The 18,807-nt window shown below is 32.2% G+C and overlaps 2 protein-coding genes across 3 annotated transcripts; one reads left to right on the forward strand and one right to left on the reverse strand.

Annotated features, from left to right (window-relative positions):
• The first annotated feature begins 9,894 nt into the window (after positions 1-9,894).
• Positions 9,895-14,712, forward strand: LOC105135393 (protein WVD2-like 1). The gene is made up of 7 exons (XM_011040248.1): positions 9,895-10,025; positions 11,536-11,965; positions 12,783-12,871; positions 13,023-13,113; positions 13,216-13,287; positions 13,388-13,498; positions 14,021-14,712. The coding sequence occupies exons 2-7, from the start codon at positions 11,540-11,542 to the stop codon at positions 14,315-14,317; spliced, it is 1,086 nt and encodes a 361-aa protein (XP_011038550.1). The 5' UTR covers positions 9,895-10,025; positions 11,536-11,539; the 3' UTR covers positions 14,318-14,712.
• Positions 14,713-17,522: 2,810 nt separating this feature from the next.
• On the reverse strand, positions 17,523-18,477 carry LOC105135394 (histone H1-like). Of its 2 annotated transcripts, XM_011040250.1 has the most exons (3): positions 18,313-18,477; positions 17,990-18,226; positions 17,523-17,941 (listed from the first exon to the last, which is right to left on the reverse strand). In XM_011040250.1, exons 1-3 carry the CDS (start codon positions 18,373-18,375, stop codon positions 17,702-17,704), a joined length of 540 nt encoding a protein of 179 aa, XP_011038552.1. In that variant the 5' UTR covers positions 18,376-18,477; the 3' UTR covers positions 17,523-17,701. The 2 variants fall into 2 exon arrangements, with proteins under 2 accessions (XP_011038552.1, XP_011038551.1); XM_011040249.1 differs by having other exon boundaries at positions 17,523-18,226.
• Positions 18,478-18,807: the final 330 nt, after the last annotated feature.

The raw sequence follows: 18,807 nt of genomic DNA on the forward strand, positions 1-18,807 counted from the left end.
GTTTCTTAACCATGTTTCTATATGTTGGCAAGTGATACAAAAAACATGGAAAAACAAAATATTATATAGTGAATAGTATTTTTTGAGCATGGCTATAATAATTAAGTCATTTCATTTAATGTTTTGTTAATTAATACTAATGCTAACACCCAAAAATGATAAAAATAAAAAATTCCAGCAATTTGGGAAGCCCAAATGGTTGGAATTTCTCCAGCTCCTTAGTATAGTGGCTAAAATTTTCAACATCATACCAATATCAACCTAGTCTATTCAATTATATCTTATCATACCATTCTATGTATTTCTCGGGTTCCCACGAGTCATGTATATAAATTTTTTCATGAAAGCAATTCACATATAATTTTTTAAATATAAAATAAATATTATTTTTTATGTCATTGACACTTTTCATCACTAATATTTTTAATAATGACATACATGACACAATAATCAATATAACCATAATAACTAGCTAACAATAGCACAACAATTTCTCCATTAAAAATACATCTTCTTTTGCTATGAAATTTTTTTTAGCATAATCTAATCTAGATCATATCATTGAACACATACAAATAGTCATAAAATGTTATGCTATAAAAACCAACCTAGGTCTTTCAAGGCTATAAGAATCGGTCAATGCCGGGCCATAAAAACCAACCATACAAGTCAATGTCATTTTAAACCATACAAAGTCAATCATACAAGGTCATGTTATTTTAGACCAACTCTAAGATATAAATTTATTTTTTTATATATATATTTTTTTACACAACACACCCTTTTTATTTAATTGTTGGAGGATTTTCTTTTCCAACAAGTAATTTATTCTACAAGAAACCTCATGAATTCAAGGCTAAGTCCGGTCATATTAACAACATAGGATATAACTATGAAAGATTATTTTTTATTTAATTTTTTTTTTATTTCATCAATTAGTTAGTGATGTGAAATTAATGTTTTTAAAAGTTTGATTTGAAATTGAATAGCAAATGAGAAGTGCTGGTTTTATTTCATATGCAATTCAAAACATTCCAGCTAGTGAAGAAAATAAGAAATGATATGGATGAATGGATGTTGTGGGAAGCTTTTGTGTAATGTGAAAGCAATCAAACATTGTTTTCGTTTACTGAGATAAAAAGGCGAGTTCTACACAAATTACACGACGTAGTATAGCATAATAGTACAACAAAATCTCACGAAATTTCCCAGGGAAGGTTAAAAGTGTGGTGAGCATTAAAACTAGATTTATCTGGTCTTCTCTAAATTGCAGAGAAATAAATAGAGAAACTAAGAATTTTTTTGAAAAATTCTTAATTCGATAATTTAGTACAAAAAATAATACATCAATTATTTATACAGAGATACAAAATTCACCTCACTAAAAAAAATCCAAAGTTAAGTTAGGAAAAATTTAAATACAAAATTAACTAAGAAATATTTTTTTTTTTTTTGAAAAAAGCAATACTTGTAAGCCTAATTTAAGGTAGTCTTTGGCATTGCACTTCGTGTTTTTTTTTTTAAAATAAATTTTTTTATTTTTTATTTTTTAAAATAATATGATTTTAATATTTTTAGATTATTTTAATATGTTAATACTAAAAGTAATTTTTTAAAAAATAAAAAAATTATTTTAATATATTTTAAAAAAAATTAAAAAATAACTAAATCTACACTCAAATATCCTCTAAAGATCTTTTACAACTCAATTTGTTATAGCAAGCCAATCTTTTATGAAACTAGACATGTAAAGTAATTAATTTGATAAAATTTAAACTAAAACCAATGATCATAAATAAAGCTAAGATTTTATTTTTTTGTCAAACTGCATATTTGATATATGCAAACCTTTTTTTTTATGAATCTTGTCTTATTTGTCTAGTTTATAAATATATTCGTAAGATGTACCACGTCGGAAATTAAAGAGATACCTATCCCTTTACAAATTGTGAAAAACAAAGTTGATAGAAGCCTCACGATGAAATTATTCCATGAGGTGGTCTTTGTGCGCCTGATCTTGACTCGTCTTATGCTTATCCTCTATCCAGTATTAATTAATATCCATTAAAAAGACAATAATATGATTAAAAATACACACACCAACTGTTTATTTCCGCAGAGGTAAGAAACCGACCTAGCAAAAATAACCTAAAGCCAAGTAGAAAAAAAATAATTAAAATCCAAAATTAACTAGTACGATAATTAAAAACATCTAAGCAACATAACCTCAAGCTAATTAAGTAGAAAAATAATAATTAAAACATAAAATTAACCAGTACAATAATTAAAAAGTCTTATGGATCTCTAAGCTAGCCCCTCTAAGCAATATGTTTTAGGGTATTCAACATCTCGGATAATTATACTAAGCTAACTCTATGGAACGAGATTTGCATAATTATACGACTTAAGATTATTCAAATAATCAAATCTGAAATTATAGTTATTTTTACTATAATATATATATATATATATAAATATTTTGTGAGCCATAATTACCTATCTTTTTCGTCCATGAACGCCATGTAAGATACTTGTCATGCTTGTCAATTATGAAAAACAAAGTTGATCGAAGCCTCACACTTAAATTATTCCATTAGGTACGTACGTAGTCTTTGTGTGCACTCATCTCATGCTTATCCCAATCTTAGTCTTCTCTAAAGACAATATCAGCCCTGGATTAATAGAGAAAGATGCATGCTCTCTTCTTGTACAGCATCAAGTTCTAGGTGGGAGGACAGTCGCCTTCGTGTAGTTTTATCAATTTTGAACGACGGAGAGGAAAATGTCTTGCTGTATAATTCGAAGGTGCATCGTCCTCATGAAAAACATAATTTTTTATTTTTTTACCATGCCAGGAATCTTGATCATTTGTAACTTTTTTATTATTAATATATATGTTAAGATTAATTTGTATACATTTTGACTGATGAGATAAAACTTAAAGTTAATAATTATATAAGTTTTTAGTGATTTTAAAATTTGTAAAATTTAAATTAATAATATCTAAAAAATAAATTTAAAATTTAATCAATTAAACAGGTTTATTGAAATCTTTGAAGCAATGCTTGATCATATTGATTTAGTAAGTTCGAACTCGTAAAAAAAAACTCTTCACTAGTATTGAGTTGTAAGCCAAGGCGAAAATGTCAAATTTTTATTTTTAATGGCATGACTTTTATTTTTTTTACTCTGGATTTTATAAGTGCTTTTTTACATTTTGAAAGAGATAAAAAAAAAATTTGCTAAAAATTATTTTTTATATAGTGTAATAACCTTCTAGCTTTTCTCAAATAAAATTTATTAACTTATTATCAAGAGTAATAATTATTATATATTTTATATGAAATTATTTATAAAATTAAAATATTTTTTTAATATCATCCTCTTTTAGTTTCTTTAATACATCAAATTTCATCTTTATATTTTTATTATTATTTGTTTAATATATAATAATTTTTAAAATTAATTTTATTTTTTTGTGATCATCATCTTCTGATTTTTTTTAATATCACACCGCTCCCTTTTATTTTATCTATTTAAAAAAACTCTAACGAGTGTTTATCTCAAGGTTTGGATTCAAAAATCTAGAAAAGAAACATATCTCTTGAATTACCGGACCAATAGCTTAGAGTTTTTTTTAAATAAAAAACTAGTTCAAAAACTATATATTATAATAAATCAAGTGGCGTCATTAGCCACGCAGTAATTACCCAAAAAAAAAGTGCACATATTCTATCCATAAAGGGGACCCTAACATCGCAGGATCAGCCAACGACCCGAAGTGGGTGGCATTTTCATCACGTACAGTTCATTCATTAGTCCCACCTTCTTCATCACGCAAGCAATAACCGAGTCAGCTTACGGCTAGCTACCACCAAACTTGTGTGGTTGAGATTAGACTCCTTGGAAGGGACTGCCGTTGATTAACCGTATCTAAAACTGTTTTTTTATTTAAAATTATTTTATATATATATATATATTTAGATTATATATTAATACCAAAAATATTTTTTAAAAAATAACCACAGAATCTTAAACAACCTCTGTCTAAACAATATAATAGAAAAAGAATGAGTGTTTATATTTAAAAACTATAATATAAAAAAGTTTAATCTTGTTCTTATCTTTCTTTAAGTTTTGTGATCTAATCTGGCTTGTGCAGCAACTAACAGGGATGACACTTTTGACTATAGCCATTAACTAAACACTTAAAAGTCAATAATCTCATCCTAATTACTATCTTTAAGCCAACAAAAGTCAATAGTGCTGTTTGTGTGCGTGAGAGATTTAAGCAAAGTCTTTGATTAATTTAGCTAAACAAACAGTGCACCACAGATGTCAATTGGTGGGTTAGGTTCGCGTCACCCCCTGACTCGATTCCTCAGCCAGCCATGGATTCCCACCATCTTTCCTTGTTTCGACCTCCAAGATGTTATGATGTCGAGATTTTCGTTTCCAAATTAATGAGATTTACCTTAAGGGAACAAATTTTGGAAAACCAATGTGTTCAACTTCAAATCAAATAATTGTGTAAGGGTTTAAAAATATGATTGTGTTTATTTTTTAAAAATATTTTATTTTTTAAAAATTATTTATGGTTTAGCACATCAAAATAATAAAAAAATTAATTTTAAAGATAAATATTTTTTAAAATTTTACCCAACTTCCATTTAAAACATGATACCAAAGAGGAGGAGATTTCGCTTGATTTTATGCTTTAAATCCATAATCAAACAACTTTATTCCGGTGTAAATAATCAACCTAGTTGTATGATTTGATGTGTTTTTTTAATTAAAAAAATTCAAACTTTAAGGCATGTAATTAATTTAATGTTGAAAATATGTGGGGGTGGAGTGTCACCAATTTCCAATGGATTAATTATATTATTTCTCATTGAAATGTAAATATACCATTAATCCCTTCCACTTATATCAATACATGCATCAATAATTTGGAAGAACGGAGCTTCAAATTCCTGATTTTCTTATTCAAAATCTCAGGATTTTTAATTTTTTTTTCTAAATAAGAAACTCCAAATCATAACTGAACCAAAATTATTTATATTCATTTATTACTGAACCTCGTTTGAATCCGGTCAACACCAAGTGGCTAGCTGCATGAGACCCACTCTCACCTCTTCCTCCAAGGAAGGGCACAAGAATTTGGCATAAAGGCCGGCATGGACCTACACGTACATTGAACAGCCTTCTCTTTTCTTAATCAAATTTTTTTGCCGCCAATCGCTCCTCACACGTCCGTGCCATGAACATACCTCGCCATTGGCAGGCCGTGAGGGAGGAGTGATACACATAATTTGGTCCCCAATCCGTGAAGACGAAAGAAAAACGGGACCATATATCCTCTTTAAGGAGATGCTTACAGATTTCAAAAAAAGCACCAACCATTTCAAACGAAATTTCAACTTGTTCTTTAAGATTAAAACAATTACCTTCTACATGCGGGCAAGACAATGTTATTCCTAGGACAAGACAGGGGAGGGAAAGTATATTATATGGTCGGAGGGAAGTTTTTCCAAGGAGAGAGAGGCACCGTGGTTGAATCTTTTTGACTTTTTGAAGCATGGAAGGTGGGAATATTCAAAAAGACTAGGGCAAGAGCTCAATCCATCTCAAATGGCAGTTTAACTTGGTTACGGAATCAAGCCACGAGCTAGTCAAGAAACTTCTGAACAATGCCTTGAATCGAATGGGCAAGTTGTCCGCTGCACAAGTAGACACGAGTTATGGTTTCTTGTATTACTTTACATTTATTTAATCCCAGGCCAATTTTCTTCGTGTGATGATTGGAGTGACGGAAAAATTTAACCAAGGTTATCCCACTCTGGAGAAATTTAATAAAAAAATAATGGAAAAATCCGGATTTAAAAAGGAAAAATAATTAAAAAATAAAATAAACAACGTCTTTTATGATTAATTTAAGGGTATATTCCGGACCTTGTCTTGTTGTTGCCAAGTGACCTTTTTATATATCCATGTTCGTAGAATCAACGGACAAATCTTAAGCCTGATTTAATAATCAAATATAAAATTACAGTTTGTTTTTTTACCAGATCAAGTGCTGGATGCGTCCAGGCATCTTTACGAGACCACGACACTGTTACACGTGAAGCTCATGTGCATAGAAGCCAGCCCTATCTTTGTATGTTATAGTACGACAGAAATGTAAATACTGTCACGATTCCTATGCCACCAAAAGTTAATTTACGTGATATCTATAAATTGCCAAGCTAGAAAAATATGGTAATTTATAAGGTTTTTATTATTATTATTATGATGTTCGAATCAACTTGTATTTATGTTGATTAATTTTAAAAATTTATAATTCTTCTTCTCTTGAAGGCGAGACGTGAGCTACGAATAAATTTGGTGTTATAAACTCTGCGCGAACTGCATGCATTTATTACTTTGAGGAAGGAGAGGAGGCTTTATTTTCTCTCTTTTACCAGCAGCAAAGCAGAAAGGTCAGGAGATGTGTCTTCTTAGAATCTATGAGACAATTCACAGAGATTCCTTTTGAAATCCCATGAGACTTGACCGACTTAGTTTGACCTGCATTTTAACAAAATTGAAAAAAAATAGTTTGACCTATTGTATTTTTTATCAAACGTGGGTTACATTGATAGTGGATTTTGTGTTCTGTATATAAAAAGAGGCGATTATATGGCTAGAAAAAAAAACCCATTTTCAATTACAATCCATTAAGCATGGACAGTAATTTATAGGGCCGAAGACCATACGAAGAAAAATCTATGCTGCAAATATCATGTTATGTATCTCCTCGAGTTTAAGATTGAATATTTGAATTAGCTCGGAGGCTTCAATGCCTTTTTTTTTTTTTAATATTATCAACAACGCAAATTATAACTCTCAGGAGCCAAACAAGAAGGGGAGCCCATCGATTCAAGAATTTTAATTAATAATATACTAATAAATGGGTCGGAAAATGAAAATAATAAGATCCAAACTATATATATATTTTTTTTTTAACAGTCTTTTTACCAATTAATTATTGCCAGCAGAGCTACCGCCATGCTTCAATGCCATTTAATATCAATGGAAGAAGACTTAAATTTTGAGAAATTGAATGCTATATATATATATATATATATATCTGTAGATGTGGTAGTTAAATGTTTCAGCTTTTTTCAGTTCTTGCGTCAAACAAGTTTAATTTTTCTTCATAGACTAAGTTCGTACGTTGACTATATATATGAAGAATTTGAGAGAATAAATTACTATTAATATTGGAATATTGGAGGAAATAAATATTATTAACCACCGGATACATCACTTAAAGATAGTAACCACTCGAATAGACTACATTTAATTCAATATTTGTAGCGACCGATGGGATTCATCAAAGTTGGAAATGCTAATTAATCGCCTTTCTTTGGCTTTGCAGCATGAGTAGAAAAATTCCTCCATTTCGTGTGCATTTAAAAACAAAATATTATAGCCTTTCTTTGGCTTCGCAACATTCAAAGTGTCACCAAAAAACCACATCACAATACAACTAACTTAAGTTATAGTGTACTCGTTATAAGGTAGTGTTTATCGTATTATTTTTAAATTTATTTTTTAAAATATTTTTTACTTAAGTTATAGTGTACTCGTTATAAGGTAGTGTTTATCGTATTATTTTTAAATTTATTTTTTAAAATATTTTTTATTTAAAAATAAATAAAAATAAATTTTCTAAAATTATTTTTAATATAAATATATAATCGTTTTTTAAAATTATTTTTAATATAAATATATAATCTAAAAACACGTAAAACAAATAATTTAAAAAATTAAAATTAAATTTTTTTAAAAACGTGGCCATGTTTCAAGAACAAATAGCCTCTAAATAAAAATACCAACATAATAATAAATTATAAGAACTAACATATAAAATAACCAATATATATATATAAATAAATAACAATACAATATTCAAAACTCTCCATTAAAATAGCATGGATGCGATAATGTATTTTTGGAGAGGTTGTCAAGTATGATATTAGGTAATTTAGCTAAAACCTAACTAAAAATTAAAGAGTGTGAATGTAAATGCTCTAACAAATTATATTGACATATCCTTTTATGTTTCTCCAGTTTCAGGTTGCATTATACTTTTGAAACAAGAGTACAAATGAGGTTTTTTTAATGAGAAGTAAAGTACAAATTAGGTTAAAAGGTGGGCTGTGTGAATTAGGTCAAGCAAGAGCACATATTAACACCCTCCTAGAGAGATTCAAAGGCACCATCTTCTCCATAATTCCCTCCAACCTTCTCGAATTGAATCCAGCAACCTGCCATGAAACTATGTATTCTTCCATTGATGGACGGATGCTGCCAACACTAAATGAAGAATCCATGATCGTAATTACCAGAGCATTAAACTATATGACTTGCACCCTTGAATAAGGGGGGCATCTAATTAATCAAGAGTGATTGCAGTACGTGCATGCACTGCCACATCTAATTAATCAGGAGTGATTGCAGTACGTGCATGCACTGCCATGTAAAATACTTTAAAACAAAAACAAAAGGAAATTGTTTTTAATAATATAATATCATTTGGGTTTTTTTCTCTCCCATGTTTTGGGTTCAATTTAAACAAAATCTGTAAAAAAAAGCCCTGAAAAAATCATTTTAAATGCTTCGATAAAGAAATAACTTCACAAGTATACAAAAACTAATTTGAAATATCATTACAACCTAGGAGAATGTCTCGAGATCCGACTAAAAAAACCAAGAGAAGAAATAAGCTTCTTGTACCACCCGGCATGATGAAATATTATAATAATAATAATAATAATAGTCAAAGAAAACGAAAAAAAAAAGCTAGAAAAAAAAAACAAAAAGTAGAAAGAAAAAAAGAGACTCAGAAATGAAGGGGGGTAAAAAGGTAAATCGGGAAAATTATTATCCTTGGAGAAGAATCTCCGACAAACAGTCCTTGAAAAAAGTCTGAGGACAGTGGAACATGTTTGAACAGAGGAAGTTGATAAATAAAAAAAAAGTAAATACAAAAAAAAAAAAAGGCATCGAAAATCTTTAATGAGATTCGTGCTGCGGTCTTTGGACTTTTAGGCGCAGGTGTCGCCACTACCACGTCGGCGCTATACTACCGTCCATCAACGCCGTTTATACTACCATCATTTTTCTCATGATTTAAGACATTTTCAATTTAGGGCCTGAGTATTGAAATTTTGTCAATTCTTTGTTTTTTCAAGATAAATATTATTGGGAGGCTTCAAATAGTTCACGTAAACTTGAATTCTCCATTCAATTTATTTGAAAAAAAAAAATTTACGCATATAATTTTAAACATTATTCCATCAATTAAGTTATTTATTTAAAGTTAAAATTATACATGTTTAAATTGCATCGATATATATATATATATATATAAAATAAAATTAATGATTTTTTATAATATATATAAAATTTTAATGATATTAATTACAACTATATAATATTATATACGAGAACATCTTAAATTTTGACTAGAATTATAAGGTTTTTTTAAGCACATGGTATTTTAACAAAATAATTCTTACTAATAATTTAAAATAATCTATCCAACAACAACAATATTTACAATAATAATATTAATTAATTAATTAATTAATAATTAATAATAATAATAATATCAACTACAAAGGCCATTTAAGGACCTAATTTGTAGTAAAGTGATTCATTTACATAAAGTTTACTTTTATTCAAAACATGGAGAAGATCACATTATCCATTTCTCTCTCTCTCTCTCTCCATTTTCAAATAAGATCACAGAAAATGTAACCATGCCGTTAGTAACGTCGTCAAAACGGAAAAAAAACTTATCTATGTATAAAATCCAACATTTCAACATTAAAAAAATGCTATCACAACATAAACCTTCCTTAGCTGTTAAAAAAGCAAAATCACAGGAAACATTTTGGCTTAGTTTATATTTTTAGAGAGGGAGGGAGAGAGAGGAGGGGGAGCTCAAGATCTTCCCAGATCGGACCTGAGTTGTAAGAAATCTTATTACATTCTGGCTGTTTAATCCGGGTTTGTGTCATGTGTATCTGTTTTTGTTTTTGTAAACAAAAAAACAATGTAGCTTGATCTAAAAAGGTTGTTTCTTTGATCCTTTCGTTCATTTTTCTTTATGGTTTCTCTCTCATAAGAGGTTTGCTCTTGGATTTCTGCTATTTGGGGATGGAAAAATGATGTCCTTTTAATTTTAGTGGATTTTTAAGGGGTTTTATTGGTTGTTTAGAATGGAGAGATTTTAGCAATTTTTTGTCTTTCACATTTTTATGGGGGGTTTTGAAGTTATGAGATTCTCTCTGTTTTGGTTTTGATAGTAAAAAAGACGGGTCTTTCGCTGGTGTTTTTGTTGTTCTTCTTGTTGCTGTTTTTATTCTCATTTCTTCCATTTATATGAGGTATTCCTTTTCTTTTACATGCGTTGGGCTCTTGATGATTTTTTTTTTCGAATTAAGTAGGTGGTGGTGGTATTTTTATTCTGGGTGGTCTTTTTTTCTCTTTTAAAAAGGTCTTTCCATATTTATTGTGATTTAGATTTATTTTTAAGCTAGCTTGAGAAATTCTTTTTCTTTTTTAAACCAAGAAAATTGTTGATAATCTTTTTTTTTCCGCCTTCTGCATTTTGTTTCCCTCCTCTTCAATTGACTTCTTTCTTTTGTTTCTACACATGCTCTTTTCATTTTTGTTTTTTGATTCTCAAAAGTATCTGTGGACTTGGTTCTGTCTGGATAAAATACTCCTGTTTGTTGTGGTTTGATCTTTAATTTTCTTACAGTTTAATCACCTTCTAAAATTTTGATGAAAACACAGTGAAAATAATAGGTTATTTGATTATTGAAGACAACTAATTTTTTTATTAGTTGTACAATAAGTTAACCTAATGTAGATGTGGTGGTTGATGAAACATTTGGAACAGTAAGGCATGGGATCTGCTATTAAAAATGAAGCTAGTAGGACAGCTAAATGATACATACTAGGCATGCATAAAGATTGCTGATGTTTTTAGCTTTACCAAGGAATTTCACTTTTCATATAATTTTTTGGGATCTTTGAATTATAATTCTTATATATTTTTTTGGATTATAGAATGTTTGCACATTATATCATGTTCTATACTGGTTGTCTCAATCCTCATCTACTTATTTTTTTTTATGTTAGTTATAAACTACTGCTGATCTTCTCTTTCCAGCCTGAACTTTCTGCTGTTTTTTTCCCTCAGCATATCTGTTTGACTCTTTAAATAAGCACTGTTTTCGCAATGAGATATGCCGTCTTTTCTTCCTTCTAAGCACTGTTTAGGTGTCTTGGTTGAGTTTTACACATTTGGCATTTCAAAGCAATAAAAGAACTTGAAACCTTTTGGCATCACATGCAAACAGTGGTTGCTTTATATAATGTTTTTGTATTATTATAAATAAGTGGTACATTTTTCTTGAGCTAAAAATGTCTTCTTCGTGAAGCATCAAGATAGTAAGACTCTTTTTTGTGCAGTTTGATGGGGCGGGAACTTAAGTGTGCAGACATGGAGAAGAAGCCAAATGGTCTTGCTGTCAAGTTGAATGGTGTATCTCATGATAGAGTACATTTTGCTCCTAAACTTTCAGAAGGCGTCATCAAAGCAAAGGAATATGTGGAAAAAGAAACTGCTGAAGAATCAGAGAAGCAAGATGTGCTAGGTGTCAAAAGCACAAATTTTGATGCTGATGTGTCTGATGAGAAAGATGAGAAACCTGAAGCTCAAAAATCAAGTGATGATAGAAATTCAAGTTCTCCCTCACTAAAAGCTGGTGGCGCTGGAAATGCTCGTATCCGTCAAACTGTCCCTCAGCCATTTGCTCTGGCAACTGACAAGCGTGTTGGCGGGAACACTTCCACAAATTCAAACAATGCTCAGTCCCCTGCTACCATGAAGAATTTACAGGTAATTGCAACTCTCAACATTGCATTTGGTGGATGCTGTTGTCATACTCTTGTTACTTGGGTGAAACTGATATAACTTCTATGATGAACTTAATTTTTTTTGCGTCAGATTAAGCTAACCTTATTGTTATAAGTGGACGTGGCAGAATTTGGGAATAAGCCTGACATTTTAGATAAGCTACTTTCATGCTTACCTTGTGCAGTAGGGTTAGGGAGAAGGAAAATCTACTGTTTTCTGAAGTAATCTCTAGTGACAGTGTAATGTTTTCTCCAAGTAGAACACAGCTTGGATTCTCTTTTCAAAAGTTTGGAAACACCTTTCTTTGGGGATAAAGGGATGTTCTTTTCAGATATTTGGAACATATTGCTCAGAAAAATAGTGAGATTTTCTGTTTTTGTTTCAATGCACAAGCCATTATCCCCGACTCTTCCTAGTGATAATATTGTGGTTGTGAGCGCACACTTTGTTACTTGATCGATTCAGGCTTGTCCACTCCTTGGATAATTCTGTTGAGTATTTTACCTAACAAGGGGCTTCTCAGTAAGATGTAGCTTATATATTTCAAACCTTCACATGCTTGATTAACTTGGAGTCAATTCAATGCAGACAGTAAATTTGACCCGCTTCTTTGCTGTTCCTTCAAGTTGAGTGGTACCATAAACCATGCAGTTTAATTTTAAGTTTGGCATCCGGAATGCATTATTTGACCAACCCCATCCCAACACGCATGCATGCGCTCACACTTAAAAACTATTTTTGTCATTATTTTTTTGCTTGACAATTGCCCTGATCTTTGGAATTATGCTATTTCCTTCAGCAAAATTCACCTTCCACGGCAAGGAAGCCATTGCAACCTGATAACAAAAAGCATCATGAAGAAGAAGATAGTTGGTCTGTGGCTTCATCGTATCCTGTCTGATTTGAGCAACATTTAGTTTTGTAAACTGTGCTTTAATCCTAGAAGTTAAAACTGCTTGAATTCTTTTTTATAAATTATATCCAGCTATATTCTGGTTGTATATTTTTTTACCCATTGGCAGTCCTTAGCTATGTGTAGTATTGCTGCTTCTGTGCGAACTGTTAAATCTGTAACTGTTGGAACAGCCCCCACATTTAGGTCTGCTGAACGCGCAGCGAAGCGGAAGGAGGTATTTTTTCTAATATAATGATTATGTATAACGTTCTCCATAACACTTTTTCTTAATTGATAGATTTGTATTGATCTTGTTTTCTTTGTTTTTGTTGTCTAGTATTATTCAAAATTGGAAGAAAAACACCGAGCTTTGGAAAAAGAGCGAAGCCAGGCTGAGGAAAGGACCAAGGTAGACTCTTTTCTTATGCCAGTTTGTGTGCATGTAGTGAAGTATAGCGATGGTTTTTTTCAAGTAGTCACCCAATAAACTTCTCTGCCTTCATTTTTAGGAAGAGCAAGAAGCAGCCATCAGGCAGCTTAGAAAGAACATGGCGTATAAGGCAAATCCAGTACCTAGTTTCTACTATGAGCCACCTCCACCCAAGGTTGAACGCAAGAAGGTATTCTGCTGGATCTTATTCTTAGTTCTTTGCTAGTCCTTGAATTTGTACATGTAAATGAAACTAGCAAAAATCCATGCATTGCTTCCCATGGATAAGTCAGGACAAATTGAGTGTACCAGATGCTTTGGTGTTAATTAGCTCATTCAGAAGGCAACTGACCTATTTCCATGAACCAGTGCTTTATCCATGGCATTTAAGCAAGAAATTTATTCTTCTCTGTACAGAGTTTTGATTTTGTTCAAGGCTACAGTTCTTTTAGAGTTTAGACCCCCTCTTGATGGTATAAGGGGAGGGAAGGTGGCATGTAACTAGCATTTAGTTTGGGGGGGAGTTTGATGTCTAAAAGCATTCTGATATGGTGTCTCAGGCTTCATGGTTTAGAACTGCCAGAGTAAACAATTTTTTTATTTTAAAATGCTGTGGTGCACAGTTGCATAAGTCAACTATTGATTTCAATCTGCCTTCAGCCCCCCCTTTTTTATACAATACAATTAATTTCTTGATTTCGTTTGGTTGCAGTTACCATTGACCCGACCACAATCACCAAAATTAAACAGGAGAAAAAGCTGCAGTGATGCAGTCCAAACATCTCAGGAAGAAGTGGGGAAACATTGTGCTCGCCATCGCCACAGCATCGGTAACCTCAAAGATTCAACTGCCAGCAGCACTGCCAAAGCTAAGGTTCAGATCAGCTCACAGACTGCTAATGGCGTTGGCAAAGTCACAGGCCGATCTAAACAGGAACGTGTTACAGCAGAAGCAGTTCCCAAGAAGACTGCTGAGCCTACAAATGCAGACATCTCTGTTCAGTCATGAACTGCTGGTTCTTACTAACTCATAAGTGGGAAAACATCTTGAATTTCTTAAGTTATCATATTGGATGCTTCGAGAGGAGATAGCCTGCTTCTTTTCAGCTGCGATGACCTTTTCTTTTTGTTTTTTTTTCCAAGTGGCTTGTGTCTCTGAATTGTATATGTTTTGTAAGTTATATCAGTACATATCATGTTATATATCGAAAGAGTTACTGATTCTAATATGGACCAAATCTGTTGTTCTCATCTGATTTATCGTCACCCAAGAGGTTTTCCTGCCTATGTTATTTGGAAACTCAAGTTATTAGTTCTGATCTTATCAGTTGTTAGTTGTTTTCTTCATTTTGAAACATTAACTTGTAGTCTGTACTTCTTTCGTAACTTCTATATTAAAATGTACACGGTGCCAGGTTCTTCATGTTTGAATGAAGTTTTTACCTAATTGTTCTATCTAGAATATTCATCGTTCTTCTTGGATTCACCTTTGGTAAATTCGGAACAAGAGTCTACATGTAGAACTGATACAATGTTGGAATCTGCTGCAAGCTCGTAACATGCCAATATTAATGTTCCACTGATTTGATTTCGGTTGCAGTAAGTTTCTGCTTGGTGTCAGTATACGCTCCTCCGTTAATGTCTGTAGGGAAGGACAAAAGGTGGATTAATATCTTTGTAGAAGGTTAAGAAAGTAACTTTCTTGGTTTCCTAAATGAATTGAAACAAGGAAAAAATCTTCGTTTTTGTTTTTTTTTTTTTTTGCAAGAACTTTTAGAATGAATAGCCATTGATTGTCGTGATAACCACATGAGCAGTGCTTCTTATTCAAGTTCTGTAGAAAAGGGCTAGACAGGCATGCTTGGCTTGAGGGTGTTGAATCTGCACCTGGACTGCCAAAAGACTCACTTCAAACTCTCAAAGGCCCTTTTATACTAGTGTCTATGGCAATATAACGTTCTTTGTAGAGCTAGGGTTGCTGGTAGTGTATTTTCCATATCGCTCAATTTGGCATTCCTAAAGCAGATGTGTCTTCCCGTTTGAATTTCTATCACTTTGTGACACGGTCCCTTTTATGGCGGTTTAGTTGATCTCCTCTCTAATCTCTTCTTTTGTGGTGCAGCGCTCCAACTAACACTCCAGGAATTCCATGCCATGGAAGGGCTGGTATATGTGGTGACTGGCTGCTGGGTTCAAATTTAGAATCTGCGGCCTCAAGAGGGATGGCTCTCGCTAATCACGTAAGCAGCAGTACAATTATCCCTTTTGCTTTTTGTTTGCCCATGCACGCCAAACACGCATGTCTTGATAGGATTTTGGAATGCCAAATCACGCGTCTGAAATTCACAGTTCATAGTGTCCTGGTTTCACCAAGATAAAAAACAAAACATGTTTATATGCGTTCATAGAGTAAATTTGTGATTTTAGGATGATCAAATTTGAATAGCTTGGAGAGTTTCTAGACGGGACATGTTTACTAATTAGTAAATGCATACAAGGGGCTTTTGATGCAGATTATTTACAAGGTGGTGGAGCTCGTCCCGATGAATTTGCTCTTGGTTTGGACAATTTTCAGGGCTGGAGTCGGCAACAAAAGCGAGCCTCCTTAAGGCATGCCAATTAAGGGGGCGTTTGGCTATGCGGTAATTGCTGTTTTTTTTTTTTTTAAACTCATTTATATAATGTTTGATTATAAGTTGTGGTTGTATTTTTATGTGTGAAATCTATAAAAAATAAGGTGAAATTGTAGGTTCAGCTGAAGCAATTTTTTCATGCCTCTTCCTGCTGCTACTTTGCATAATGAAAAGTAAACTCTCCATTATTCACTCAATTAAGTAAACAGTGAAGTCATTTTCTATTATTTTACCGGTTCAAGTTTAGTTTAAAGTTAAATGTATTAAACTGGGTTTGATCCAAAAAAATTTAAACAATGAAATCATTTTCTATTATTTCACCGGTTCAAGTTTGGTTTAAAGTTAAATGTATTAAACTGGGTTTGATTCAAAAAAATTAATTTTTATTTTTTTCTTTGTGTTTTATTTAAAAAATTAGAAAGAAATTGCTTGATGACATAATATTTGCAGAATTTGATTGCAATCCTAATTTTATTCTTATGAAGTCTGATCTAGTTAAAAAATTTTAATTTTAATTTTAATTTTTAATTGTGTTTTATTAAAAAAATTAGAAAGAAATCACTTGATGACATAGTATTTGTAGAATTTAATTGCAACTTCAATTTTGTTTGTAATGATATCTTATCTAATGTTGTTATGTGCTTAAAAAATTATGAAAAATATAATCCTTATTGAATATATTTCGTACGTTATGAAATTATACATAATTTAATAGAATGATAAAAAATATTTAATATCAATATTATTTATTTTATTATTTAATAATAATAGTTAAATTTACAATATTTAAATTAAAAATTATTAATATTAATAAATATTTTTTTTAATTATTTTATAACCTCAATTTAAAAAATATTCTTTTAACTACACACATTAAACTATTTTTTGTTAAATCTCAATTTTAACTATAATTTTAACCAAACATATATTTTTCTAATTAACTTCAACTAAAAATACTTTTTATAAAAATAATTTTTTTTAAACTACAATATTCTTACCAAACACACTCTAACCACTTGAATCCAACTATCAAAGGGACATCCATTATTCTCACATCTGTAATGACATGGCAGCAGACACCAGATGTCGGTACCTGCCTGCGTTTAACAATCTAATAGTGGTTTTAGTTCCAAGATATCATCAATTCGTCGTTTGTTCTGATATCGATCATCCTCTGTGACCGCAAGGATTTTAGCCCAGGTAGCAATGTACACGTCATCTACCAGCGGCAGCTGTAGTGCTAAGCCTGTGGAAGAATCCATCGCAGAAGACCCCTCCCCCTATACTCTGGGGTTCTTACAGTTATACCTGTGATTACAAAAACCATTCTAGAATATATGAACTCATTAAGTTCACAAATCCAAACCCACCATCCGTTTCCCTTTCTCAGTGACCAAGCAATCAAAAATACATTCCTTTGCGTATCAGTTTATCATTAACGTGCTCTTCATAAACCCGTAAAGCAGCTGAAAACGGATAGCTGTTTGCTGCAGCACGCCGTTAAACAGGGCGCAAGATATGAAAGACGCCATTGAAGAACACCTTTAGAAAGACAAGTTTTTATAAATAACACAGAAACAAACACCAAAATTACAAAAAAAATACGAAGAAAAAAAACTAATATTTAATTAGTCAAGCTGAAAGATAAGCTAGAAAAAGCAACATTCCTGTTTAATGTAAACTAACTACCATTAGCATCCTCCGTTTTCTTTCAAATTTACAATCACTACCCCCCGTCTACACACACTGTATCCAAATCTTCACTTCTTCGCTGCTTTTCTCTTCACACCCTTGAGCTTCACCGCTACAGCCTTCTTCCCCGGTGATGCAACCTTCTTAGTCCTCGCTACCTTAGCTGGTTTTGCCACCGCCTTCTTTGGCTTAGCAGCCGGCTTCGCTTTCACAGGAGTTTTCACGTTCGGCTTGGCTGCAACATTGGCTTTTGGCTTCGGCTTCGGCTTGGCAGGGGTTGTTATCTTTTTCAGCTTCGGCTTGGCAGTGGTTGTTATCTTTTTCTTCGCAGTGGTTGTTATCTTTTTCTTCGCAGTTTTGGCCTTAATGGCTTGTGGTTTCTTAGCAGGAGCAGGCCGAGCCGAAGGTAGTTTGAAGGAGTACTTGACCTTGACAAGCTTCTGAGAAGCAACAAGTTTCTTGAGTTGAACTAATAAAAGTTTTCTGAAATTAGCAGGCAGCTTCTTCTTGTGCTTTTCTTCTAGAAACTTCGTTATCGCATACTGGCTCGATCCCGTCCTCTCCTTCAACGTCAAAATTGCATCACTAATCATCTGCAAAAGAGAAGAGATTCAAGTAATTAACCAAACAAAAACAAAAATATTAGGAGCGGATTAAGCAGTGATTACTTAATAATTACCACGTGGAAAGATGGATAAGCGCGAGGGGACTTGGGTTTCTTGGCTTTGGTTGTTGCAGACATTTTGGGATGATGATGATTAGGAAGAAGACAACGATCAAGTGGGATCTAGAGAGATACGAGCTGTTATAAGAGACAGGTACGGTTTCTTATTTCGGACGTGAAAGAGGAAAGTGTTTATATAGGGAGGGAAGGTGGATTGTGATTGGTAGGAAGGGAGTTGAAGAGGATTGAGATATTTTTAAATTTGGGTCGTTGGATTAGGGGTGTTATTGACGGTCGAGAGTGTCGTTGGGAAAGTGAAGGATGGGGAGGCGGTGGAAATGAGGTGTTTTGGGTGTGTTTTCGGGGTGATTTGAAATGGGTGTAACTTGGGGTATGGTTAGTGCATTTTAGTGGGATTTTAATTGGTTTGTAGATTAGGAATTAGGGTTTCTAATGAGTGTTTAATGAGGTTATTTTGTTGAGTGAATTGGGAGAATTTTGGGTTTGATC

This window comes from Populus euphratica, unplaced genomic scaffold (genome assembly GCF_000495115.2).
Source record: "Populus euphratica unplaced genomic scaffold, PopEup_1.0 scaffold64.1, whole genome shotgun sequence".
NCBI lineage: Eukaryota > Viridiplantae > Streptophyta > Magnoliopsida > Malpighiales > Salicaceae > Populus > Populus euphratica.

Coding starts and splice junctions, on each gene's coding strand:
- LOC105135393 (XM_011040248.1), top strand. CDS start 11,540: ATGGGGCGGGAACTTAAGTGTGCAGACATGGAGAAGAAGCCAAATGGT. Junction 12,872..13,022: donor AGTTGGTCTGTGGCTTCATC/GTATCCTGTCTG, acceptor AGCTATGTGTAG/TATTGCTGCTTCTGTGCGAA. Junction 13,499..14,020: donor CCAAGGTTGAACGCAAGAAG/GTATTCTGCTGG, acceptor GTTTGGTTGCAG/TTACCATTGACCCGACCACA.
- LOC105135394 (XM_011040249.1), bottom strand. CDS start 18,375: ATGTCTGCAACAACCAAAGCCAAGAAACCCAAGTCCCCTCGCGCTTAT. Junction 18,227..18,312: donor CTTATCCATCTTTCCACGTG/GTAATTATTAAG, acceptor TCTCTTTTGCAG/ATGATTAGTGATGCAATTTT.